Below are 27,004 nucleotides of genomic sequence, written 5' to 3' on the forward strand. Positions count from 1 at the left end.
TGTGGTGTGGTTTGGCCTCTATGGTTGTCAGCCTCCTTGTCTGGCTGGTCTCCAGTTGTTTTGTTGGGTGCGCTCCTGTCTTGGTGGGGCTCCCTCTTGTCTGGGTGCTCTGCCTGGGGTTTTTTGGCGATTCTTCCTTTTTGGCTTTCCTTCAGTGGCTGCCTCGGTGTGGTTTCCTTGGTTGGCTTCTTTTTTTTGGGGGGGGGAAGGCTGGCTTTTCTGCTTAGGTATTCTCCAATATGTAATGAATGGACGAGGACATAAGGGACCTGGGGGTAATGCTCTATTACTTACCGGTAATCTTCATTACTCCGGGTCCCGTTGTCCTCGTCCCATTAATACGCCCCGCCCTCCCTCCCGGACGGCCGGCCTTCCTGTTGGGGGCTTGGTGGTTCAGGGAGAATGCTGGGTTAGGCCGGTATATATACTCCCTGTGGGAGGGGCGGGGTTAATGTAACAGCATTCTTCTGTCTTTTTTCTGTTGTGGAGATGGTCATCTCCAATATGTAATGAATGGGACGAGGACATAAGGGACCCGGAGTAATGAAGATTGCCGGTAAGTAATAGAGCATTCTCTCTGGTGAGTTATAACAATTGGGAAAGTGAAGTACAGTGGGTTACGAATAATAGAAGGATAGAGAAGGAATATTCCACTGGTAGCACATACCCGTGGATGGAGTGGTTTAATGCCTGTCCTGTCTTTCCAGGTGCCTTATTTGGTCTGTCGCTCTTGCTCAATGGCAGGGACATTGGACTTTCAATGACAGACACTGTGAGTGACCATAAGTGGGGCATTATCCTCACAATATGCGGGGTCGTCCTGATGGACTTCAGTGCAGATTCAGCGGATAACCCCAGCCATGCGTACATGATGGATGTATGCAGCCCAGCAGACCAGGACCGGGGACTCAACATTCATGCTTTACTGGCAGGTAGGCTCTTTCATTTCTGTGGCTGTAGTGAAGTCCTAAAACGCGATGAAAGACAAATGACAATAAACGTGCATGTAAAGAGAATGATAACACACAATGGCAAGTCAATTTCAAGCATTAAACAAGCATTGTCAATAGGGACATCTTAAGGATTTTGGGGGTCCTGGGTCAAACATATTCTGGGGGACCCTTTTCGGAACGGCTTTGAATTTATGATCCAGTTTCAGCTCCTTCAAATCCTCTTTGGCCAGATCACTGACAGTGCACAGTCACACTTGTCCAAGTTCTAAATGTGTTTACATCTAACATTTAGGGATAATGATGTGTGTTTTCAATGTTGTGTCACTGCAGCTGCTTACTAATATTACGGCTAATAATCTCTGTGACGTGAATAAGCGAGGTCCAGTTTTGATCTAAAAAAATATTTTTTTATAGATGTTGCATGGAACCTAAGCACATTTGTCTGCAAAATGTCTGCAATAGACTCTCACACATGATCCACATTAAAAATACGTTAAAGGAAAACGGTATTTGAAACAAATCTGTTTAAGAATTATTTAAGGCATCAGGGCAAGACTCTCTCCAGAACAGATCTGGCTGTATAAGTGGCCACTTTGCCCATGTCTTAAAACAGCTCTGATTGTCAAACCCAATAGGTCTGCCTTGCACATTAAATTGTGCGCCAGATCTATTGTCAGCAGCAGCATGGTGGTGGCATGATAAGGAGCCATTGCGCACTATGACGATCAGCAGCTGCCTGGTGGCAAGATGGAATTAAGAGTCCGGGCGCATTAAAAGGCATGAGTGATCTAGCTACATACAGGATGTTAGGGAGCAGGCTGGCGTTCATACCTCCAAGAGCTACTCAGTGGTAGGATGAGAAGTAGCCTCCTGCCATAGGCCTGGCAGACAGTAAAAGCTGTCTGTAGCCAGACTTAACAAGGCTCTTTGCTATGCCAATTTAAGTAACAACGGGAACTTGCCGTGGAGGATCAGAAGATTTGGTTAAGCAATGGAAGCCAATGAGTAGGAATTCGGGTCTTCTGGCTCCATGACTAGGAATTTAGCAACTAGTTCAAGTTTCCTCTCTACAATGCCAGAGGCACAAAACATGACCTTCCTTAAAGGATCCAGCCCAACAGGGGTGCGTTGCGTTCAATTTCACTGCACACATCTGGTTCCATGGATCATTCATCTTTCCCTCTGAAATATCACCAGTAAATACATTACCCTTCACTGTTGCGTTATTTTGCATAGCTCTGTGCTGTGTTATGTTTTTATGATCTGATATTTGTTTAGTTACAACGCACTGCATGCTGCCCTGGTCCAAATTATTGATTTGCAAGCTCCTCCTTATGATCCCTCCATGCGTACATTTTAGCACAGACATGCTAGTAGGGAATTCAGCTTTATGACTGTTGGGCTATCCTACAAAACGTGTTGTTTTGGGTACAATTAATTTAATTAAACAACAGGTCGTTATTTTAGATAGTCCAAACACAATCTAAATCGAATAACCTATGAACCACCACACCCATCATCTGTTTACTGTTCCAATCCTTTGATTTCCAAACCACAGCCTAGAGTATAATCCAGCCCTTTTGTGATTGAGAAGCACAGTGGGTGGCTGACCCCCAGTTTCCCCTTATGTATAAGGAATTATTTGGCACATCTACCAGACTTTAGTGATAATACTGTCCTGATTATTTTAACTTTTCTCCTTTAGCTATTCCCCTTTTTAAGTTGCATGTGCTAATCAATCAAAAGTGAATATGCGTGATTAATATAGAATGCAAAATCAGTTTATGTTCCTTCTCTAGTAGCACGAGTTTTGCTCACATCATTACCCAATTAAATGTTTTATCTAGGCTGTTACCACCAATAAAATGTTGATGCTAACAGAGAGTGCAAAACACGAGAAAGGTCTGTTTGTGCTCAGCTCAAAATGAAAATAGTAGCAAATGCCATTTGCACCTCTTTTCATGCTACCACATGGTACCAAATACAACATAAATGATATTTAAATAATTATTTACATGAAGCAAAGGGAAGAAGGGAGATATTCATAGCAGTGTTATCCAGCTCAATGGTACTCATTTTATCAACCTCAGCAGGATAAAGAACGGAGTACACCCACCAAGAATTGAACCTGTGACCATGAGGGCAAACAGAAAGCTATGTTGTTGATGCATTATCCCACTGAGCCACCATACCTCTATAAACAAGTTATGGATATTAATTTCTTAGAAAATATATTGAATGAAAAATGAAAACATGCCAGCAGAATTGCCTGCAGCGTAAGATAATAAATTGGGTCATATATGTCTATAAACCTCAAAAGAGATCTGTGAGGTCTGTGGAGTCAAGAGGAGGCAGATGTGCAAGCAGACTGATCGATCCGACATTCCCTTTTCTGCCATTTTTGTTTTTTTAGCTATATTTTGTGATCCTTTGTATAGAGAATATGGCTCTGATTCCAAGTAGGTCAGTGTTTTCTGACCAAACTTTTTGTGCAGGAGGCAGAATTTCAAGTTGGTTGGTATTTACCCAACTAGTGCTTTAAATACCTCACCCTTCATTAAATTTAGGCAGGTCAAACATGCCAAATGTAACAGAAGAAAACAGTACAGTATTTACCGTATCATGTAGATTTTGGATACCGTGTGCGATAAATAGCACCTACGTTTTCAACCAGGGCCTTTTCAATGTATCTAAATGTCATATTTAGAAATTAATTTAACTTAGGATCTGACAACAAATAGGAAGTCAATTGAAGAGTTTCTTATGAGTGCCAGACTGGTTCATGCAGGGCCAAATAGAAGCAAATCCTAAAGGTAAAGGAAATAAACTAAATAAATACATCAAATGTAATAGGCTACCATATTAAGGCGTTACAGAATACGTTTTCTCAAATATACCTGACCAACCCCCCGGTTCTCTCTTAAGCCAGGTCTAAAGATTTGCAGTAATATCGACCTCCGTCTGGTTATTTTTGTTCCATCATGTCCCAAAAATGTACTTTGAATACAACTTCCCAGTAATCGTACACCCACCATCTTTCATGATACTTTTCTTGTATCCTGACATCTATCAGCAACTTCTCCTAAGTTACGTTTGTGCCAGATCGTTTAGATACTATTATTTGCTTTGTCTAGTAAAATGCAATATGTGAACCGGCCATTTGGTGCTAAATGTGGCTGCTCAGTGACACCAAAGAATCATGCCGCTCCAGTTTTAAGGTTATAATGCTAGCTGCCTTTATATCCTGCCAACAAGGTGGTTATGGGAACTACGGCTACTACAGTCTCTCCGGCAAAGATCAATGTCATCTTTCAACCAGTGTACTATCTGGGCAGGAGATCTAAAAAAACTTGGTAATCACCTTCCACTGGAATGTACTCCAAGATGATGAAGCTGAAGTTCTTTAGGTGCTTTAAAAAGTCCCTTCCACTTCAAGTCCAGGAATGGCTGGTTTGGGTCAATTTCCCACTTATATGTGATTGTTCCTAGGGTGCTTATCCTTTAAAGTCATAGGCCGTAGTAGGAGACCAGTTTATAACTTGTTCTGTCTTCCTGGACATTTTCCATCAGCGTCATGAGCAAAGTCAAAAAGTGTGTTATTTGAACGTATTTTTAAAGATATAATTTGAAAGGTTAAATTTAGCATATACAAATTTCTTTTTTACAAATTCATTCCTGTATGGTATGAAGAAGCTCAGTCTATATTCATGATAAGACTGCCGCATCCTTAGTTGATGCCATCCTAATTGCATGAGTGTTGTCTTCTATCTTTGCTACAGAGGCTAGTTTATGCATTCATATTGTTATGCGGTCTAAGCTTCAACTTTTTATTTTTATTGTGGCTCTTGATCCCTATCCTAAGCAATATCTCTAAAGTCATTCAACTGTGTTGAAAACTGGACCACTTACGTGTATATTTTTGTGTTTGTGCAAGCTAGTCTACTATTCTTTTCTTATTTTATGTAGCGACTTAAGTGCATTCTAAGCTTCAACCTGTAATATGACAGTTTCTTGCTCAAAGTATAGAAGACCAAGCTGCTCTGGTGTGACCAGGAAACACTAGAACGGATTATAGATAGTCCTGTGTAAAATGTTATTAACACTGGAGTAGTCAGAATAATTTTGGTAATTTTGTGTTACTCTTTTAATGTAATTACTGAAAATTACATGATTGTGACCATTCATGTAATTCTGAGTAATTTGTCCCTAACATCCTACCTCTCCAGCACAGGAACAATGAACTTAGCAAGTGCAAACTGTCTGCTGCTGTTCGCACTCTGTTGCATATAACACTAATTACTTAGGTCAAAATGCATCCTCTGGTCCATATTGGACACAAGGATGCATTTTGTGCTAAGAAAATACAGCTACCCCATTTTAAAGGGTCCAGTGTGGTGTCTGTGATGTTATGGAGCGGAGCACAGCCATCACCTTGCTGCAAAAGCTTTAGGGCTTAGACAACAGTCCTAAAATGTCTTTCAAGCAGGACTGTTTTTAACGTTTTTCAAGTGGGAGAACTGGAACCATGACTTGGTCTTCTTGATGATGCATAACTCAGTGTAGAGGGTGAATCACAGTGACTGTGCTGGTTGAAACTTGGAAACTGAATCCATGTAAGCGCATTCCAATAAGCATGAATTGGTCCTGTTTTTGTTTGGAGTAGGAATTCGGTCTTTGAGGGATGAGTTTTTAGTTGGTGTTGAATATCCAGGCCTGAATGAAGTGGAGACAGTGTTTGAGGGTCTGAATTTTGAGAGATTCGATTTTAATTCAGAGTTAGGTGTCATCTGCATATTGGTATATTTTAATGTTGTTGGAAGTAAATAAGGTTCAGGCAGGATCCATGTACATAATGGAGGGCAGGAGGGAACCTTGTGAAGGAGAGCTTCTGAAATTTTGACAGTACCCATCTGGATGAACTGGTGATGTTTATATGGACAGGAGAAGAACAAGTGAAGGACAGCTATGGCAATTCCTATTCAAGATGCAAGGGTGTGGGTGATCCAATGTTGAAGGCAACTGAGAGGTTGAGAAGTAACTGTCGGCAGGATTAGTTCTTGTCTGTTTCCTACACTTTTGGCTCTTTCAGTGCCGCAGCGTGACCTGAAGCCTGACTGGTAATCACAAAAGAATGATTGGTGTTGAAATTTTACCTGGAGTTGAGTATAGACTGCTTTTTCAATGAAATTGGCAATGAAGAGTAGATGGGGATGGAACAGCCTTTTGGAAGGTCAACATGGTAGACAGCAAGATTTTTTAATGAGAGGAAGAATATACCAAGCCGTGAGGCCTACAGGAATATGCCTGTGTGAGGGAGATGTTGATGTTGAGTTGGGGCAAGAGTGCTTTTCCAGAGAGGGATTTAATGAAGGATGAGGAAAATATATCCTCTGCAATGGAAGTGGCTTTGAAGAAATAGAGAATTGATGCAAGGTCTGTGAGTGAGAGGATGTAGAAAGATGATAATTGAGGGATGTTGCACAGTAGGATGCATAGCAGAATGGATTTAGGCTAAGTGCCAACAATATGTTGTCAAACATTCTGTTTCATATAATTGAAGAAGCGGCAGTGAAGTGTGAGATCAGTAGGTGTTGGAGGGGGCTGACAACACTTGATTACCTTGCAGAGCATTCTGCTTGTATTGAATATTTCGTTAATGGTGTTGGTTTATTTGGCTTTGGCTGAGATGATTAGGTGGCTGAGCGTTGAGCTGATAGATTTTAGTAGTGTGAGATGATCAGGGCACCTACGTTTCTTCCATTTCCTTTATTATGTGTGACTAGTGTACTTGTTGTCAATGAGTTCCTTGGAATACAAGGAGGCAAATAGTTTGGATTTGTATTTCCATCTTTTCTATGGGACAAGGATGCTTATATGGTTATGCAGAATGTGTTGGCTTTATTGACAAGTGTACTCAAATGAGGTGCAGCTGAAATTAAGATTGTGTTTTGTGGTGTTAATGAATAAATCCTTGTTATCCCTTTAATTAGCATCAGTGTCTTGGTTGGGCATTTCAGTGATCAAGCAAGCATCAAGTGTTTGATGTGGCATCAGGTCTATGAGCATGTTTCCTCGTGTTTGCACATGAGTAGTGATAAGTGGAATGTGCATGCAGTTTAAGGTGTGTGCTATTTAAGTATGGTACAGATATTTCTGATGTCCGGGTCTAGGTGTAAGTTGGTGATTAACCCTGCAGGTGATTGATGCTCCCACTGTAGGGGCAGGGGTGGAATCCCAAACAAGAATCATTCTTGTCTTCATCTGCCATTTGTAAAAAACACACTGGACGTGGGACGCCCTGGTGTTGAGCCATGGCGGGGCTGGATGATGCAGGTAGTGTTCATGTTTTTTGCTTTTGTAAAGCGCATGGCTGCCCGAGGGCTTCCCCGCACTGGTGAGGGCTGACAGAGTGACTATGCCGACTGGTTCATCTTGAAGTAATCTGAGGCCTAGTGGGAGCTCATTCCACAGCTTTGGTGCCAAGTGTGAAAAGGCTCTTCCTCCCCATCTTGTCCTTTTGTCTCTGGTCGTGCTTAGTAGATGTAGTTGAGTGGCTCTTAAGAGCCTGGTTGGAGCATGCCTAGATACAAAGTTTCTGAGCCTTACTGGACCTTTATTATTTATGGCCCTATGAGCGATGCAGAGGAACTTGATTCTTGCCTCAATCGGCAGCCAATGGAGCTGTTTAAAGGATTCTCCTACTGAAACATAACTTGGAACCTTTAGCAGGAGCCTGGCTGCTGTGTTTTGCACCACCTGAATTCTCTTTATTACATAATTAGGCGAGCCCACATAAAGAGAGTTGCCATAGTCTAAATGCGAGACAATGAGGCACTGAATTACGATTTTTCTTTGATGATCTGTGATCAGCGCTAGTATCTTCCTGATCATTCTAAGTAGCCCGAAACACATTCCAGATAGTTTATTTGCTTGGTAGTCCATTGCAAGGGTACTATCCAGCCAAATTCCTAGATTCTTTATTGAGGATTTTGTGTAAGGAGGGTTACCCATACCAATTGGCCAGCTATCCAAAAGTCTGGGAATTGCCATGTTTTCTAGTATCATTAATTCAGTCTAGTCGCCATTTAGCTTTAAGCAACAGTTCGCCATCCAAAGGCCACTTTTCCAAACAGGGTATCAGTTGTTGGTTACCAGAATTGGGGCCGTTTCTCAAAGAGACAACCAGCTGGGTGTCATCTGCATATGACACATCCAAGATGCTGAACTTTTGCACTATGGTGGCAAGCTGTCGAGCTTATATGTTAAACAGCGTAGAGCTAAATAACGATCCCTGTGGCACTCCACATATAGTTGTCAAACTCTCTGAGAAAAAGTGTTTTTCCATCACCTGATAGGATCTGTTTTCCAGGAAAGAGAGGTGCCAGTCCATTGCTCTATCCTGAATTCCTACTTTCCTTAGCCTGTCTATCAAGATGGCATGATGAACGGTGTTGAATGCGGCGCTCAGATCGAGCAATAGGATAGCGGCACAGCCTCTGTTATCTAGCAGAGCTTTAAGCTCCTCTGTGACCACAGAAGTGACACGTCCGTGCTATGCTGAGCACGGAAGCCCATCTGGGTTGGGTGGAGAACGTGATTGTCCTCCAGAAAGTTGACTAGTGACCGGTTGGCATGTTTCTCCAGGAATATGCCAAGAAAAGGAAGTAGTGATATGGGTCAAAGATTACCAAGTGATGCAGAATCTAAGTGTTTTGTTTTTAGTAAAGGTCTAATTATTGCATGCTTCCAGTGTCTTGGAACCACACCCACGTCTAGTGAGCTGTTAAGTAGCTCCATTAGAGAATGGAGAATAGCATCTGAGGCTTTGGATACGATATAAGGAGGTGTAGGGTCTAATGGAGATCCTGATTTGGTTACCCTTTTCAAATTAAGGATGGTTTCTTCATTGAGCCTAGGGAATTGTGCTAGCATTGGAGTTGGAGATAATTCCCTGACATTAATTTCCTCCGCAGGAGCTGGTTCGGTATTACCTTGAAATTGGCTATTAATATCTGTTTTTTTTTAAAGAAAGAGGCTATTTTGTGACAACTTTCTTTTGTGGTTTGTGGAAGAGTGTTATTTCATGAGGGGTGGTCAAGGATTTAACCACTCTAAATAGTTCCTTCTGGGAGTTTGAGGCCTGTGTGATTTTTTCCTGTAGTGCACAGTAGTTCAGACTCCCAATGCTGACGTAGTCTTATGAAGTGCCTTCTTGGCCTGGGGAATGCTGACTGTCTTAATTTAAGTTTACAGAAAGAGGGGAAAAGATGCTAGGTCTGAGATTAGATGCTGAAGGGTGTGAGCCCAGGTTACATAACAAGATGCAAGATCTGATTCCATTGGTAATTCCTCTTTCTCCCTCACAGAAAGCAGCAGAAGAATCTTTGAAGGAAGCATAAGAAACCTGTGGTAACGAGGGCCATAGGAGTAGGAAAGAGGTTATAGGCAGCAATAAAAGCGAATACAATATACCGATTCATGTGCATTAGGATGCACTTGTGGGCCAGAAATCTTTGAAAATCAGGAAATTTACACATCGGTTATTTATAAGTATGTTAATGTATTACATGTATAACAAAAAAAACGTTTTATTCATATGTTTATGTTTGCAAGTTTAGAAGGAATAAGTCATTTTTAGGTGAGACAGCATAGTCTTGTAAAAGGAGATCACTTTTTTTCAGGGTATTAACAAAGCACTTTAAACATGCTCCGACAGAAGCTCAGTGTTCCACTACAGTGAATGGCTACACACTTGCAAGCTTGCACAACAGAGATTTTACGGCTGTATTTCAAATGAAAGGTGTACGTGTCAATGATTTTCTCACAGTGTTTACTACTTTTGAGGCTGCTTATGCTCTATTTCACTAGAGAATGTTTGTTTCCTTCCTAGGTCTTGGCGGTGGATTTGGTTATGTTGTCGGAGGAATTAACTGGGATGGAACCAGCTTTGGAAGAGCGGTGGGAGGCCAGCTGCGCGTCATATATGTCTTCACCTCAATCACTTTAGTTCTAATGACTGCCCTCACTCTGAGTAGTATTCCAGAAAAACCTCACCTTTGCTCATACAACAAGAAAAAGGTCATGAAGAGCCCAAGTCTTCCTTTGCCCCCCTCACCGCCGGTCTTCTTTGATGAGACTGAAAATCAGAACCTTGACCCCCATAAGTCAACTCGGTTGTATGCAAGTTTTACAAGTCCCATTTCCCCACTCAGTCCATTAACGCCAAAATATGGCAGCTTAATGAGCCGGGACAACTCTTTAACTGGAATCAATGAGTTTGCCTCCTCATTTGGTACCTCAAACATTGACAATGTACTCATAGACTGCTATACAGGAAGGCAGGAAGTCTCAGGGAGCTTGCCCAGGCAGGCAGGTAGCCTACCAAGGCTTCCGGGCAGTTTGTATTGCCATGAAAATGGATCTCTATCAGCTGGGGAGCATTCTGCGATCACAGGATTGGAAAGAGATAGTTTGAGACCTGGCTCTCTGGATGCATCAAAGCAAAGATCCTCAGGGATCCTAAAAAGGCCACAGACTTTGGCAATTCCAGATGTTATATCGGCAAACTGCTCAGACAGCAGCAGGAGGAGGAACGTGACCTTTAGCAAAGAGGTAAGCAAAAATCTGAGCTATGATGATAATGATTGTTATTCACTAACAAATTAAACATTAGCAGTAGAGTCGGCATCAGTTTTAATTTTAATGTTTCTCTCTTTACCTATTTATGGCATTTGACCTAAACATTCAGAATAACTAAAGAAAAGTTTGAATTGTGATGCAAGACATCCTACCTTGTGGTGGTGATGTTTACTTTGTTTTACAGCACTTGGCTACCCTAACTTACACAATAGAAACATCACATATGAGATTCGACAGACAGGCTCACTGATTCAATATTATTTGCAGATGTTTTTCTATTGTCCCTGTTGAAGTCATGCTCCTTTGAATTTATCTGAATTCCACTCCAAAACGAACAGGTCATGAACATCCAAAAATGGCCCAGGAATGCTTGATCGATGTCAGATATTAAAGATATCAAATGGAGATAAATCTACAGTCTAAATAGGAATAATTTAAATAGCCATCAGTTATCCTGTAAATCTGCATAAGATTTTATTAGTCATTGGCCAACAATAGATATCTCTGCCTTGGGTGGTCAAATTTGTCCATGTAGAACGTGCCTTATAGCAGTAAGTCCATTTATATTGGTTTTCAAGAATGGAAACAATGCATCCAATGTATTGAGACTAACTATTTGTTCAATATTGAATGTACATGGTCTCTGCTGAATTTACTTGAACTAAATCAATTTTCTCATGATTCAGTGTACACATTATTAAAATCAATACCCTAAGTGAAGGATAGGTGAATGGGCTTGGGAAAGAGGACCAGAAGGATATCATGGAGTTTTCCCCGTCAAATCCTGGGACACATTTTCACAAAGGATGGAAAAGATTAAAGTATTACTGCCCACATGGGAACTGTTATATACATTCACAAAGAATGCAAGATGTGAAACCTGTTAACACATTATTTTTCACCAGTAATGCAATCAGTATTAGAAATTCAATTTTATGAGATAAGGTAGGAAATAGTACAGATTGCAGTGACCAAGTCAGAACTTCCAGAAACATCACTGCAAAGTCCCCCAGGGCTCTGCTCTAAGCTCCGAAGATCATCCCGTAATTACTGGCTCATTTTCTTAAAAATGTATTCCAGACTATTCTCTTGTCTCGTCTGGACAACTACAACGTTATCTCCATTGGTCTTGTCTTGGCTGCAGTGCAAACAAAATGCCACTGAGCCTCTTGTACTTGGCCTTGACAAATTCACTTGGATCTCATCATCTCTGTTCTCTCCATTGGCAGCCAATCTACTTAACTGTAAGTAAGTTTAAATATTTCTGTCTGTGTCACAAAGCACTGATCAAGATGTCATCCTCATACATGACCATTCATTTTACCATGCATTTCTGTCCAGGTTACATCAATTCAATTCTGCTAAACTTTCAACTATACCTGCATAGGTGTGTGAGTAGGTCTGTCAGTGCCTGCATGGATTTCTAAGAGGGTGGGTGTTTGAGTGCCTGAGTGGCTCTGTCAGTGGGTATGTGAGTACCTGTGTGGTTGTGTCAGTGGGCATGACAGTGCATGTGTGGGTTTGTGAGTGAGTGTGAGTGGTTGTGTGGGTCTGTAAGTGCCTATGTGGGTGTGTGAGTGGGTCTCTGACTGCCTATATGGGCCTGTGAATTGGTGTGTGAGTACCAGCATGGATATGTAACTAGGTGTGTGAGTGCCTGTGTTGGTCAGTGAATGGGTCTGTCAGTGCCTGCATGGGTCTGAGAGTGGGTATGTGAGTAGCTGTGTGGGTCTATGAGTAGGTGGGTTTAAGAGGGCCTATGTCAGTCTGTGAGTGGGTGTTTGAGTGACTGTGTGGGTCTGTCAGTAGGAATGTGAGTACCTGAGTGGTTCTGTGAATGGGTGTTTGAGTGCCTGCATGGGTCTGTCAGTGGGTGAGTGACTGCTTGTGTGGGACTCTGAGTGGGTATGAAAGTGCCAGCATAGAACTGTAAGTGTGGTCTGTGAGTGCCTGTGTGGGGCTGTGAGTGGATGTGTGAGTGCCTATGTAGGTATGTGAGTGGGTCTGTGAGTACCTGTGAGTGGGTTTGTCAATGCCTGCATAGGTCTGTGAGTGGGTGTGTGAGTACATATGTGGGTCTGTGAGTGGGTCTGAGAGTGCCTGCATTGCTCTGATTGGGTGCGTGAATGTCTGTGTAGATCTGTGACTGGGTGCGTGACTGCCTGTGTGGTCCTGTAAATGGGTGTGAGAGTACCTGTGTGGGTGTCTGAGTGGGTCTAAAATGGTGTGTTTAAGTGTTTGTTTTAAAAGTGCATCAAGATTTATGGATCTGTCACGGATTTACATGGGGGTCGCGCATAGCTTTGCAAGGGCTCCATGGATCCCCGAAGTGGAAAAAAACGGTTATAACTCAATTTCGTACCCAGCATAAATCCCGCTGGCACGCCTCTGTCAAACGCACCAAAGTTATAAGTAAGTCAGAAAATGCTTTTCCTATGGAAACTAGGTCCTAACTATAGCTACCTACCACCAGTAGGTACTATGTGTGTATATATATATATATATATATATACATATATATATTACCTACTGGCGGTCGCCAGTAGGTAGATATAGTTAGGACCTATTTTCCATAGGAAATCCGCAACATTCTATTTGGAATAACGTTGGCGCCGATTAACGAATCTTCGTGAAAATTTACAAACTTTTTGCCAGCTCCGGTCCGCTCCTATCCTGAAAATTTCACGGTGATTCGTCAAGGGGGGTCCCAAAACGCATTTTCCCCATGCATTTTCCCATAGGACCTGTTGACGCAGCTACAGCCCGAACTGCTGAACGGAATTACACCAAATTTGGCAAAGAGGTAGTCCTCAGTTCAGACTCATGCCTTTTGCTTAAATGGTATAAATCTGTTCAGTAGTTCCTGAGAAAATTAGAGTTAAAAAGATAGATATATCTATGGCCTTGGAGGATCCGCGCATCCTCCCCGCACCCAGCGCGCACCCTGCTGTGCACGAGCTGTATTCTAATTGGCTGTCAACACTCCAGATCAGGAAGTGTTGGCAGCCATCTTGTGCCTCGGTAGAACCGAGGCACAAGAAACTTAAAAAACAAACGTGAAAAACGCGACAAGGGGGCAGGGTTGAAACACCCTGACCCCCTAGGCCTGCTCAGGGTGTCCCACAAGGACCCTAAGGGCCAAAAAAAGATTTATATTTATTTAAAAATCGGCGAGATTCGCGCACCCAGCGCGAATTACGGCTGAAAATAAAAAAAAATCTGAATATTCTACTTTGCCCCCGGGGGCCAAATCCCAGGGGCATAATTAAAAAAAAAGTTTGGGGTGAGTCCCAATCCCCCCCACACTGCCCCGGGGACCGCCACCCCCCGGGGCTCCAAGATTGTATATGCGGGGGGCTCACGCCCCCCCTCAGCCCCGGGGACCGCCACACCCCGGGGCTTCGTTACCATAGGTGGGGGGTTCGCAACCCCCCAGCCCCGGGGACTGCCACCCCCCGGGGCGTAAAACGATTTGATGGGGGGAGCTCTCAGGCCCCCCCCAGCCACGGGGACCACCACCCCCCGGGGCAACTTGTACATGTTGGAGGGGGGACATGCGGCCCCCCTCCTGGATCCTTGTATTGGCCCTGGGGACCGCCACCCCCCAGGGCCAGCTCCTGCAGTGTCCCGGGGTGCCCAACCCCGGGACACTGCTATTTGCAATGGCAGGGCGGGAGCTTTGAGGCTCCCACCCTGCCATTGCAAACTGCTTTGCTTCATTGAAGCGAGAGTAGGGAAACCTGCTCTCGCTTCAATGAAGCAAAGCAGATTGGTTTTCCACATGGGGAGCAGCATGTTAGCTGCTCCCCATGTGGAAAAGCAATGCCGGCTCCCGCAGGAGGCGGGGAGCCGGCTGGGACCGTTAGGGGATTGAGGACCACCCCATGGTCTCCAACGAGAGGCCAGGCCCCGAGGGATTGGGTCCCCGGGGCCAGAAGAGGCCCGGGAGGGGGGCCACGTGGCCCCACTCCCCCATTAAATAAAAAAAAAGAACAATGGCCGTCCCCGGGGATGCGGTCCCCGGCGCCTTAAAGTGGCCAGAGGAGGGGGGGCTACGCAGCCCCCCTCCATAAAACATTTTTTTAAAAAGGCCCATGCCCCGGGGGATGGGGTCCGCGGGGCAAATTATGGCCTCGGGAGGGGGGCCACGCGGCCCCCTTCCCGATTTTTTTTTCAAATATATGAATTGGGGTCAGGCCCTGGGGGATGGGGTCCCCAGAGCCAAAAAAATAGAAATAGAAGGGGGGCTACACAGCCCCCTTCTAAAAAAAGAAGGGAAAAAAAACGGGATCGGGCTGGAGGCCACGCCCCCTCCTTACACCACTCTGCAAAAGCGCCCCCTGGCGCATTTGCAGAGGGGGAACTAATTCCCCTTGAATACTGGGGGTCCCTGGTGGCCAACTAGCCCACCAGCAACCTCCAGTATGCGCCAAGGGGCTGCCTTGCAGAGAGGTGTAATGAGGCCACGCCCCTTTTTACACCTCTCTGCAATGCAGCTCCATGGCGCTTACTGGAGGTACCTGGTGGCCTAGTTGGCTGCTAGGGGACCTCAGGATTCAAGGGGGATTAATCCCCCAACTTAAAATGCGCCACAGGGTGCGTTTGCACAGTGGTGAAGATAGGGGGCGGGGCCTGAGGTGATACTGTGCAAACACGCCCTGTGGCGCGTTTTAAGTTGGGGAATTCATTCCTCTTCAATCGAGAGGTCCCCTAGGAGTCAACTAGCCCACCAGGTTCCTCCAGTAAGCGCCATGGAGCTGTGTTGCAGAGTGTTGTAAAAAGGGGTGTGGCCTCTGAACACCTCTCTGCAACGCAGCTCCCTGGCGCATACTGGAGGTACCTGGTGGGCAAGTTGGCCGCCAGGGGACCTCAGGATTCAAGGGGACTTAATCTCCCAACTTAAAACACACCACGGGGCGCATTTGCACAGTGGTGAAGGTAGGGGGCGGGGCCTGAGGTGATATGTGTGCAAACACGCCCTGTGGCGCGTTTTAAGTTGGGGAATTAATTCCTCGTTAATCCAGAGGTCCCCTAGGGGCCAACTAGCCCACCAGGTGCCTCCAGGAAGCGCCACGGAGCTGCGTTGCAGAGTGTTGTAAAAAGGGGCGTGGCCTCGGAACACCTCTCTGCAACGCAGCTCCCTGACGAGTACTGGAGGTACCTGGTGGGCTAATTGGCCCCCAGGGGACCGCAGGATTGAAGAGGAATGCATTCCTCAACTTAAAACGCGCCACAGGGCGTGTTTGCACACGTCACCTCAGGCCCCGCCCCCTTCCTTTACCATTGTACAAATATTCCTCTAAAATCAGCCGAACTACAAATTCCGATTTACTCACCTGTTCTCAGGAGAGAACCCTGTGCTGCATCTTTTAGACCAGCACTGACCCTGAAAAGTAATTCTAAGCATACTTACCAGTAACTTGTATTTCCTTCCATAGGAATCCATTGTGTGGTTTTCAGCAGAAAAGTTTCGAAGTGTCCATTTTTGAAACGTACAAATATTCCTCTAAAATCAGCCGAACTACGAATTCCGATTTACTCACCTGTAATCAGGAAAGAACACAGTGCTGCATCTTTTAGACCAGCACTGACCCTGAAAAGTAATTCTAAGCGTACTTACCAGTAACTTGTATTTCCTTCTATAGGAATCCATTGTGTGGTTTTCAGCAGAAAAGTTTCGAAGTGTCCATTTTTGAAACGCACAAATATTCCTCTAAAATCAGCCGAACTACGAATTCCAATTTACTCACCTGTTATCAGGAGAGAACCCAGTGCTGCATCTTTTAGACCAGCACTGACCCTGAAAAGTAATTCTAAGCGTACTTATCAGTAACTTGTATTTCCTTCCATAGGAATCCATTGTGTGGTTTTCAGCAGAAAAGTTTCTAAGTGTCCATTTTTGAAACGTACAAATATTCCTCTAAAATCAGCCGAACTACGAATTCCGATTTACTCACCTGTTATCAGGAGAGAACCCAGTGCTGCATCTTTTAGACCAGCACTGACCCTGAAAAGTAATTCTTTCCTTAGGAATCCATTTTGTGCTTTTAAGTAGAAAAGTTTCTAAGTGTCTATTTTCACAAACTAAAAATATTCCTAGAAAATCGCCTGTATGACTTAAACACATTCTTTCAACTGTTTACAGGAGATTCACCTGTGCTGGATCCAGGATCCACCACTGAAGAAAAAGTAACGATAACAGTACTTACCCGCTAAGTGAATTTTATGCCATGGGATAACATTGGTGATTCTATGTGAAAAATGTTCTGTCAACATTTAAAATACAATAATAATCCTTAAAAATCACTACTGTAACCAAAACGCTTTTACTCAACTGTTTACAGGAGATGTCCAAGGACTGAATCTAGCATCCAGTCCTGTGGTTAGAAAAGTAATCCATAAAGAAACTAATTGCATTTGACTTGAAATTCACATTGAGCTCAATGTTGCTTTGTGTTTGAAATTGTGTTGCCCATTGCAACAACTGTAACTACTGTACTTAAAAGTCTATTTCCTATTTGCAAAGTATTTAAACTAAAGTAATTCATTCTGAGAAAGTATATTTTGTATTGTAATGTACAATGTAATTAAAAAAATAAAATATCTAAAAATAAACATTTTAAACAATGTAGTAAATCAGTATAAAAAAATCAGTATAACAATTTATACATTAAAAATTGCCATTTACAAAACCTTTGAAATTCACTGAAAAAACCATAGGTTTCAGGCCTGATATAGTTAGGAATTAGCATTTAAAATACCTTTGAAATTCACTGCAAAAACCATAGGTTTCAGGCCTGATATAGTTAGGAATTAGCATTTAAAAAACCTGCTAAATTCACTGAAAAAAACATAGGTTTCAGGCCTGATATAGTTAGGAATTAGCATTTAAAAAAACCTGCTAAATTCACTGAAAAAACCATAGGTTTCAGGCCTGATATAGTTAGGAATTAGCATTTAAAAAACCTTAGAAATTCACTGAAAAAACAAAAGGTTTTAGGGGTGTTATAGTTAGCTGGACATTTCCCTCGAACAAAACCATTGAAATTCCTCCGATATAGTTAGTTGTACTAACTACATCTCGCGCGCCCGCAATCCACTGCTGATGATGTCACATATTACATCATTCATGACATGGTCAGTAACATCACTGATGACAACTAACTATATCGGAGGAATTTCAATGGTTTTGTTCGAGTGAAATGTCCAGCTAACTATAACACCCCTAAAACCTATTGTTTTTTCAGTGAATTTCTAAGGTTTTTAAATGCTAATTCCTAACTATATCAGGCCTGAAACCTATGGTTTTTTCCAGTGAATATATATATATATATATATTCACTGAAAAAACCATAGATATTACAGACATAATAGTTAAGAATTAGCATTTAAAAAAACCTTAGAAATTCACTGAAAAAACCATAGGTTTCAGGGACGTTATAGTTAGTTGGACATTTCACTCATAGAAAACCATAGAAATTCCCCTGTTATAGTTAGTTGAGCTAACATGACACAGATAGATTGTGGAGGTGGGTACGGGCACGTGCGCTCGACTCCTTTTTATTACCAGGGTCACATATCAAGTGACGTCTGTGCTGGATGCATGTGCGGTGAGTGTAAACCAGCCCTCAGGGAATGGTTGCTTCTAGCATCAACTACAACAGTAATCATTGGATCACACACAGAGATTCAATAATAAAAGGGTCAATAGTTTGTACTGCAGTAAGGTAGGGACAGTAGATGTAAAATAATACAGAAAAGAGGACAATAACTTGTGGTATACTGTGGTATACTGAGATACAGGCAGTAGATCTGAAATAATAAACAAAAAGATTGTATCATAAAGGGTCCAGCAGTTCTAGTGCACTCAGATAGCCACATCAAAAGCATTCAGCATGTGCACAGCCAGCGATGAAGCGTGCTGCGAGCGGGCCGTACTAGCAGCAATGTCTGTTGCCATCAACACTGCATCATCTACAATAGTGACTCGATCTCAATTGTGAACACTGCTCTCTGCAGTGTAGGATAGAGAGAGCGGTCAGCAAAGACCCACAGCTATGTAAGGTGGACTTGAGCCACACAGTTTGTCGTACGCAAAGCAAGAAAAAGCGTGTGCGGAGCCTGCGATAACGCGTATGCATGGTGCGGACAGAGCGCACTGCAGCAATGTCTTTTCCTACAGGACTGTGTCATCTACAATACCGACTCGATCTGAATTGTGAACACTGCTGTCTGCAGTGTAAATTGAAGGCATTAGTCACACAGACATCCATTAATACTTTTTCTCACTTCCTCTTCCCAAAATACAACAACATAAATTACAGAAAACTCTGCAATAAATAAATCAAAACAATTCGAATTGCGATTTCTACTGTCCACAGTGTAGACTATTCAGTGTTCCTTTGAACTTGCAAGATGAATTTCACCATTGCACTAAACATATAATTCATCTAAAAAAAATTCTTCAAGCAAATATACTAAAAGAATATTCTGAATATTTCAAAACGTTGTAGTTAGTTGCCTACTGAATTCTGTAATTAAACAATCACAACTCGATCTGAATTGTGAGCCCTGCAGTGTAAGCCAGAGGCAGTAGGCATTAACACCTCACAGCCACGTGCCATTGGATTTGGATGCACAGAGCTGGTTGCACCTGGTTGGAGGGGGTACACAGAAATCATCACAGACTTTAACTTCTGACATCCTCAATCATATAATCAAGACCCTGTTTCACTGTTCGGACCTTCTGTACCGCGGTGTACTCCTCCGACTACAGTCAACCAAGCCCAATAATCACGTGCAGCAATTAACTACGGAAGCACAGACACTGACTGATGCACCTCAACGGAAATAGTTCTGTGAAAAGCAGGCAGCAGTTAATATCGGTCACCGTCCATTGTGGGATCAAGACACCGTTCCACTGTTAGGACCTAGAGTTGATTGCACCTGTTCAAAGGGAGTACCTTCATCTCCACTCTGAGATGCAGTTCTAACATTGTCAATTGTGGGATCAAGACACCGTTCCACTGTTGGGACCTAAGGTTGGTAGCACCTGGTCGAAGGGAGTACCTTCATCTCCACTCTCAGATGCAGTTCTTACATCGTCCATTGTGGGATCAAGACCCCGTTTCACTGTTCGGAGCTGCTATAGCGCGGTGTACTCCAGCCACTACAGTCAGCCAAGCCAAATAATCATGTGCAGCAATTACCTATGGAAGCATAGAGTCTGATGCACGTGAACAGAAGGAGATCTGTGAAAACCCACTAGCAAGTAATATTGGACATCGTCCATTCTGGAATCAATACACCGTTCCACTATTGTGACCTACAGTTGGTTGCACCTGCTCCAAGAGAGTACCTTCATCTCCACTCTCAGATGCAGTTCTAACATTGTCCATTGTGGGATCAAGACACCGTTCCACTGTTGGTACCTGTTCGACTACTGTTAGTAGTATACAGAGCACTCCACGCTGCTGGGTCTCAAACTGAACGCTGTGTGCCTGTGTCACAGTAGCCAGCATTGATCTGAGGAACCTTCCGACCTCGTAGACCTCACCCCAGGAGCTTCCACCAGCACGTGGTGGGCCCTCTTTCACATAATGCGGTAGCGAAAGGTGAACTGTGGGGCATATGTGAATCGCAGCGGCCACAACAGTTTCTGAGTACCAGCAGGCTGAGAGCATTATTCCCGCAGCCACCTTCGCTCACGGCGTCAGCCTTGTGGCGGTGTAAGCTGCGCAGACCTGGCAGACACGTTCGCCATTCCGGAAGAGAACCACAACCAGAGTAACATGCCTTTTATTCATACCCCTACGCTAGCCTTGTGTACGCAGAGCCAACCCACTACGCTAAAGATTTGGGGGGGGGGGGGGGAAAGGGCACGTACACGCTATGTTTTTGAAATCTTCCCTACTGACTGTACTATTATGGTTCCGTCCACTATCTACTTCACTCAATAGATCATCAGTGTATGTTCACATGTACATGTGTGTGCTCTGCATACTCAAGTCTGTCCGGCTCATCCCCATAACACTTTGCATTGTATACTTTTATAATCGAGAATCACTTGCCACCTTCGCACATACTTTGCTCCCATCTCTCCCCGCATTCTGCATTGTGTAAAAGAGGTGAAAGCCATGTTTGGTTTGTGTACATGGCTAGCCACGGTTCCCACAGTACGTAGTGTCATCACGTGTGATAGGTGTACATGTTGTTTGTCATGTTGTATGCAATTATATAAGGTAGCACATTTATTCACGAGCAGTGGTTTCTCCCATTTACATATAGCTGTCTTAAAGAGCATACAGAAGTTTTTCTCACAGGTGCAAACTGTGACCACAATGGCAGTCATTCATTACTATGCAAGAATTTCCAACTGCACGACACTTCGAAGCTTACAGCCCCCAACCTTGCCTGCTTTCTTGAAAGCACTCCAAATCCCACAATCACACCAACATGCACACAGCTTTCTAATAGCAGTTATCTGCTTCTCAATAACATGCACTCCTACGGAATATGAGGTGGCATACCGTATGTCCTTACTGTTTCAAACCGAGTAACTTCCTGTAGCAAGGTTTACTCCCACCCACACAAACTAACTCCCAAACTTCAACTTGGCCTTGAATCCCTACTTTGCAAACAGATTTCATTAAACTAACCAAACTAAAGCGTTTTTCTTCATAACAGAAGTGTCCCTCACTTCTGCAAAAGAAATGTATCGCCTGCAGATAGCACGAACTTCCAGTAAAATACACTCCCTTTTAGATTCGAACCTCCCATTACAATTGTTACCCAATTTTCAACACATCTCACACTCACGGTCTGGCACACTTTTTTAATACGGTCTCCTCTGGCCTTCTCACAGCCTTTCAAACTATTTTTCGTATAATACCACACTTCGTTTATTCGATCATCTCTGGAATAACAGGAACAGGGCCCAAAATTCTCGCTCTCTTTGCGGCCGTCCTACTACTATTTTTGTGTGTAAAAAATGACTGCGCTCCCTGTGGTAACAAGCATCTCTGACAGAATACACCTCTACGCAAAGCTACATCAATACTGTGAAAAAATAGAACAACTTTTCGGCTGCCTGCCTCTATCTATTATCGGAGCCAGCTACAACATGACATTTATTTACACATATACAATCTGCGTGCAACCATCTTTCTATTGCAAAACTTGCCCATTCGACTGGCGAATGGATGTATGCCTTGCCAACATCCCAACAATCGCTCCCGATATCCAGCAGGTAATGGAGTATCTTGAAATCGATGAACTCGATTGTTCAGGCAGTAGAACAATGGCGGATGCAGCGCAAAAAGGTATCGTGGCGGAATGGGATTTCTACGCAGCCGCGCAAGATCTACAACAATGTACGACCTTTGACAACATCGCAGATTGCCTGCCAATTCAAAAAGCCGCTCCAACATTCGAGAAACATTACTGTCCCTTCGAAGATATGAATTGAAACGCTTTGCTTTTCTCACACGATGGCAGCAATGACCTCTTGGAACATTATGCATCTCAAGCCGCTGAATAACTTCCGGACTGCAATCTCCAAGACTTGTAAGAAATTCCCGTTCTTCTTGGATTGATTTTTACCAACTTTTTTGAGTTTTTCTTTTCAATTTTTTTAATGCACTTCAATTGAACTATTTTCATTTAATAACTTTCTAAGTATGCTGAGGCATTTGAACTCTTTGTCGTCAGTGATGTTATCAGTGATGTCATTTGAGATGTCATCAGTGATGTCGTACTTTAGAATTTGGGACCGCGTAGGAGGCAGGGCCCTACCCCTGTCTATCTCGGTAATAGTGTACCGCAAATGGTTAATGCGGTATGTACACGTGCTTTGTGTAACGTTTTAGCTATGAATGCACTGTGTATACGCTATTTCACATCACTACGTGGGTTCCATTTTGTATCGGTGGCCATCTTATGGTTGCCCTCACATAGGCTATATAACATGAAGCGAATACGGGCCTTTTAGAGCACATGTGGCTTTCTTTGACTTTTCTGTGACCTGGGCAGCTTGGCTCCGCTGCCCCAGGTCAAACTGGTCCCACGAGTTCCCCGTCCTCTGGCCACCTGTGATTAGCATCAGGGCTTGACACACCATAAAGTCTTTTCATCCTACACAAGCCTCCAGCTAATCTCTTTCTCACCTGACTGTTCCTGCTTTATGGCTTGTTTCCCAAAACAGGAGATGCTCATGTTTATTGGGGCCTATCGATATCTGATGTGGGATCTGAGCCTTGCTGTGTAAATAATTGCGGGCTGGCTTAACTGGAATGTGGGATGGTCATCATGACTCTGCCTTTTCGTTTGTAATGTATACTTTAAATGACCATACCATAAACTAAGGAATGTATGCCTGAGGCAGGAAATTCTGTATTTAAGGAGAAGCCCGTTTCTGTGATTTTCAGCAGTCTCCTGAGAACATACACGCTGTTGTACTTCTAGGATACCTGTAATTGGTCTGCAGCCAATAAACTGATCTTTGACTTCACCCAGAAGACTCTGTGTTTCTGTAGGTCTGAAACAGGAAGAACCCCGAAGTCATAGGGTGTGTTCCCCTGCACCGCTGGGTTTAAAATACCCAGTACTTCAGTGATGTCATCAGTGATGTCACTGACCATGTCGTGAGTGATGTAATATGTGACGTCATCAGCAGTGCATTGTGGGGCGCGAGTTATAGTTAGCTGAACTAACTATAACGGGGGAATTTCTCTGGTTTTGTACGAGTGAAATGTCCAGCTAACTATAACACCCCTGAAACCTATGTTTTTTTCTGTGAATATATATATATATATATATATATATATATATATATATATATATATATATATATATATATATATATATATTATCTACTGGCGGTCGCCAGTAGATAGTTATAGTTAGGACCGAGTTTCCATAGGAAATCTGAAAATTCTATTTTGAATAACTTTGGCGCCGGTTGACGAATCCTCGTGAAAGTTTCAAAACTAATGGGGCGCTCCGTTCAGCTCCTACCCTGAAAGTCTCTGGGTGATTCGTCAAGCGGGGGCCGAGAAAAAAGGGGGGTCCCAAAACGCGTTTTCCCCATGCATTTTTCCATAGGACCTTTAGTCGAAGGTACAGCCCGAACGGCTGAACAGAATTACTTGAAATTTGGCAGAGAGGTAGTCCTCAGGTCAGGGAAGTGCCTTTTGCAGGTCTGGTGTCAATCTGTTCAGTAGTTCCTGAGAAAATAGCATTTAAAAGCATATAAATATCTATAAGCGCGCACCGTGCGAGCACCGTGCGAGCACCCTAACGTGCGCGAGCGTAAGTCTGATTGGTGGTTACATGTTAGTCAACGTTCGAATCGGTCGAAATTAGGAAGTGTCGGCCGCCATTTTGTTTGTTTTCAGTGCGAGAGTAAAAAAGGAAGGTGGCGAACGTGAAAAGGGGGCAGGGTAGAGAGTTCCTGACCCCCTAGCCTTTGTCAGGGCGTCCCTGAAGGACCCCGAAGGCAGAAATTTTAAAAACAAAAATTAAAAAATCGCGTGCGCGCACGGTGAAACCCCCCCAAAAAACAAATAATAATTTTGAATACGTAGTTTATTGTAAAATAAATATATAAAGAAATAATGATACATAAATAAATTAGCATTTAAAAAACCGTACAAATTCACTGAAGAAACCATAGGTTTCACACACTTTATAGTTAGAAATTAGCATTTAAAAAACCTTGCAAATACACTTAAAAAACCATAGGTATTTCACTCGTAAAAAACCAATGAAATTCCCCCGTTATAGTTAGTTCAGATAACTATAACTCGCGCGACCGCCACTCTATCACAAGGATGATGTCATCAGTGATGTCATGAGTGATGCCACTGACCATGTCATGAGTGATGTAATATGTGACGTCATGAGCAGTGGATTGCGGGCGCGCGAGTTATAGTTATCTGAACTAACTATAAGGGGGGAATTTCATTGGTTTTTTACGAGTCAAATACCTATGGTTTTTTAAGTGAATTTGCAAGGTTTTTTAAATGCTAATTCCTAACTATAACGTGTGTGAAACCTATGGATTTTCAGTGAATATATATATATATATATATATATATATATATATATATATATATATATATATATATATATATGTATTCACTGAAAAAACATGGGTTTCAGGCCTGATATAGTTAGGAATTAGCATTTAAAAAACCTTTGAAATTCACTGAAAAAACCATAGGTTTCAGGCCTGATATAGTTGGGAATTAGCATTTAAAAAAACCTGTGAAATTCACTGAAAAAACTATGGGTTTTAGGGGAGTTATAGTTAGCTGGACGTTTCACTCGAACAAAACCATTGAAGTTCCTCCGATATAGTTAGTTGTACTAACTACATCTCGCGCGCCTGCAATCCACTGCTGATGATGTCACATATTACATCATTCATGACATGGTCAGTGACATCACTGTTGACATCTCAAATGACATAACTGATGACATCACTGATGACATCATCCAGAGAATGTGGTTTGGTTTGTTATTTAAATATGTATGATATATATAGCAATTTGCATTGAAGAATGAGTGGATATATAAATATAAATATCTGGATGGAGGATTTAGTAGCAGTGCAATTGACTGTTTACTTGACTAATTTATAGTGTCTCACTAAATATATTGGATAGTGACTAAACTGTGTGAATTTCTGGATCACTTTGCCAGTTGTTGTGTAAACTGCTGCACTAGTTGGTTACTAGCTACGTGAAAGTCTATATTATTTATTGATTAGTTAACTGACTATTTGTATGGGAGAGTGAATGAGTGTGTGGTTCGGTGGGGGGTGTGTGACTGCCCAAAGATGTGTGAATAGTTGATTCAGTAGGTATATGAGGTTAAAACTACATGTTATAACAGTTGTTTCGGTGAGTGAATATCTTTATGGGTGTGGCGATGGGCAAATATATGTCTCGATGGTACAAGTCCAACAAACTAGAAAAATAAAAGCCAGTGTATGTGTCAGTTGATGTCTATAAATAAGTATACATAAGACACAGTGATTGTATGAGTGACGGTATGGATAACTGTATAGTTGTAATAGTGATCTTAAAACACACTAAGTATGAACTATTATCTATATGAATAGATGAAGTGGTGTTTTTATAAGTGTATAGCTAAGTAGAAGTAAGTATAATCCATTGTTTGCATAAGTGAGTAGGATGACTTCATAAGTGATTAGGATGTGTGCTGGTGTGTAATGTCAATATAGGTGTATAAATATATTTGATAGTGTTCTATTGATCATTGACAGCATGTATGAGTGAATCTATAGGTAAGTGATTAGATGTGTGTATAGATCTAGGAATCACTGAGTGGGTGTTTAGAAACTTGTATTGTTGTGTCAATGGATTTTAATCTGGCACTCTCTATTTTACAGTGAGTGATGAAAGGTTATACTAGTGTATGATGAGGTGTATCTGATTGTCACATGGATGATGTCATCAGTGATGTCATCAGTGATGTCATTTGAGATGTCATCAGTGATGTCACTGACCATGTCATGAATGATGTCATATGTGACATCATCAGCAGTGGATTGCGGGCGCCCGAGATGTAGTTAGTACAACTAACTATATCGGAGGAATTTCAATAGTTTTGTTCGAGTGAAATGTCCAGCTAACTATAACACCCCTAAAACCTATTGTTTTTTCAGTGAATTTCTAAGGTTTTTTAAAATGCTAATTCCTAAATATATCAGGCCTGAAACCTATGATTTTTTCAGTGAATTTCGCAGGTTTTTTAAATGCTAATTCCTAACTATATCAGGCCTGAACCCTATGGTTTTTTCAGTGAATTTCAAAGGTTTTTTAAATGCTAATTCCTAACTATATCAGGCCTGAAACCTATGGTTTTTTCAGTTAATTTCAAAGGTTTTTTAAATGCTAATTCCTAACTATATCAGGCCTGAAACCTATGGTTTTTTCAGTGAATTTCAAAGGTTTTGTAAATGACATTTTTTAATGTATTAATTGTTATACTGATTTTTTTGATTCTGATTTACTACATTGTTTAAACTGTTTATTTTTAGATATTTTATTTCTTTAATTACATTATACATTACAATACAAAATATACTTTCACAGAATGAATTACTTTAGTTTAAATACTTTGCAAATAGGCAATAGACTTTTAAGTACAGTAGTTACAGTTGTTGCAATGGGCAACACAATTCCAAACACAAAGCAACATTGAGCTTAATGTGAATTTCTAGTCAAATGCAATTAGTTACTTTATGGATTACTTTTCTAACCACAGGACTGGATGCTAGATTCAGTCCTTGGAAATCTCCTGTAAACAGTTGAGTAAAAGCATTTTGGTTACAGTTGTGATTTTTAAGGATTAATATTGTATTTTAAAAGTTGACACTTAGAACA

The 27,004-nt window shown here is 42.3% G+C and overlaps 1 protein-coding gene across 1 annotated transcript in view; it reads left to right on the top strand.

The window, feature by feature from the left end:
- The window catches only part of SLC45A1 (solute carrier family 45 member 1), a 283,096-nt gene that overhangs the window by 164,468 nt on the left and 91,624 nt on the right, over positions 1-27,004 (top strand). The window contains exons 4-5 of the mRNA XM_085615129.1: positions 708-932; positions 9,844-10,565. Of these exons, the coding sequence (XP_085471255.1) occupies positions 708-932; positions 9,844-10,565 (947 nt within the window). The remainder of the gene's footprint in view (positions 1-707; positions 933-9,843; positions 10,566-27,004) is intronic.

Source organism: Triturus cristatus, chromosome 1_2 (assembly GCF_964204655.1).
Source record: "Triturus cristatus chromosome 1_2, aTriCri1.1, whole genome shotgun sequence".
NCBI classification, from domain to species: domain Eukaryota; kingdom Metazoa; phylum Chordata; class Amphibia; order Caudata; family Salamandridae; genus Triturus; species Triturus cristatus.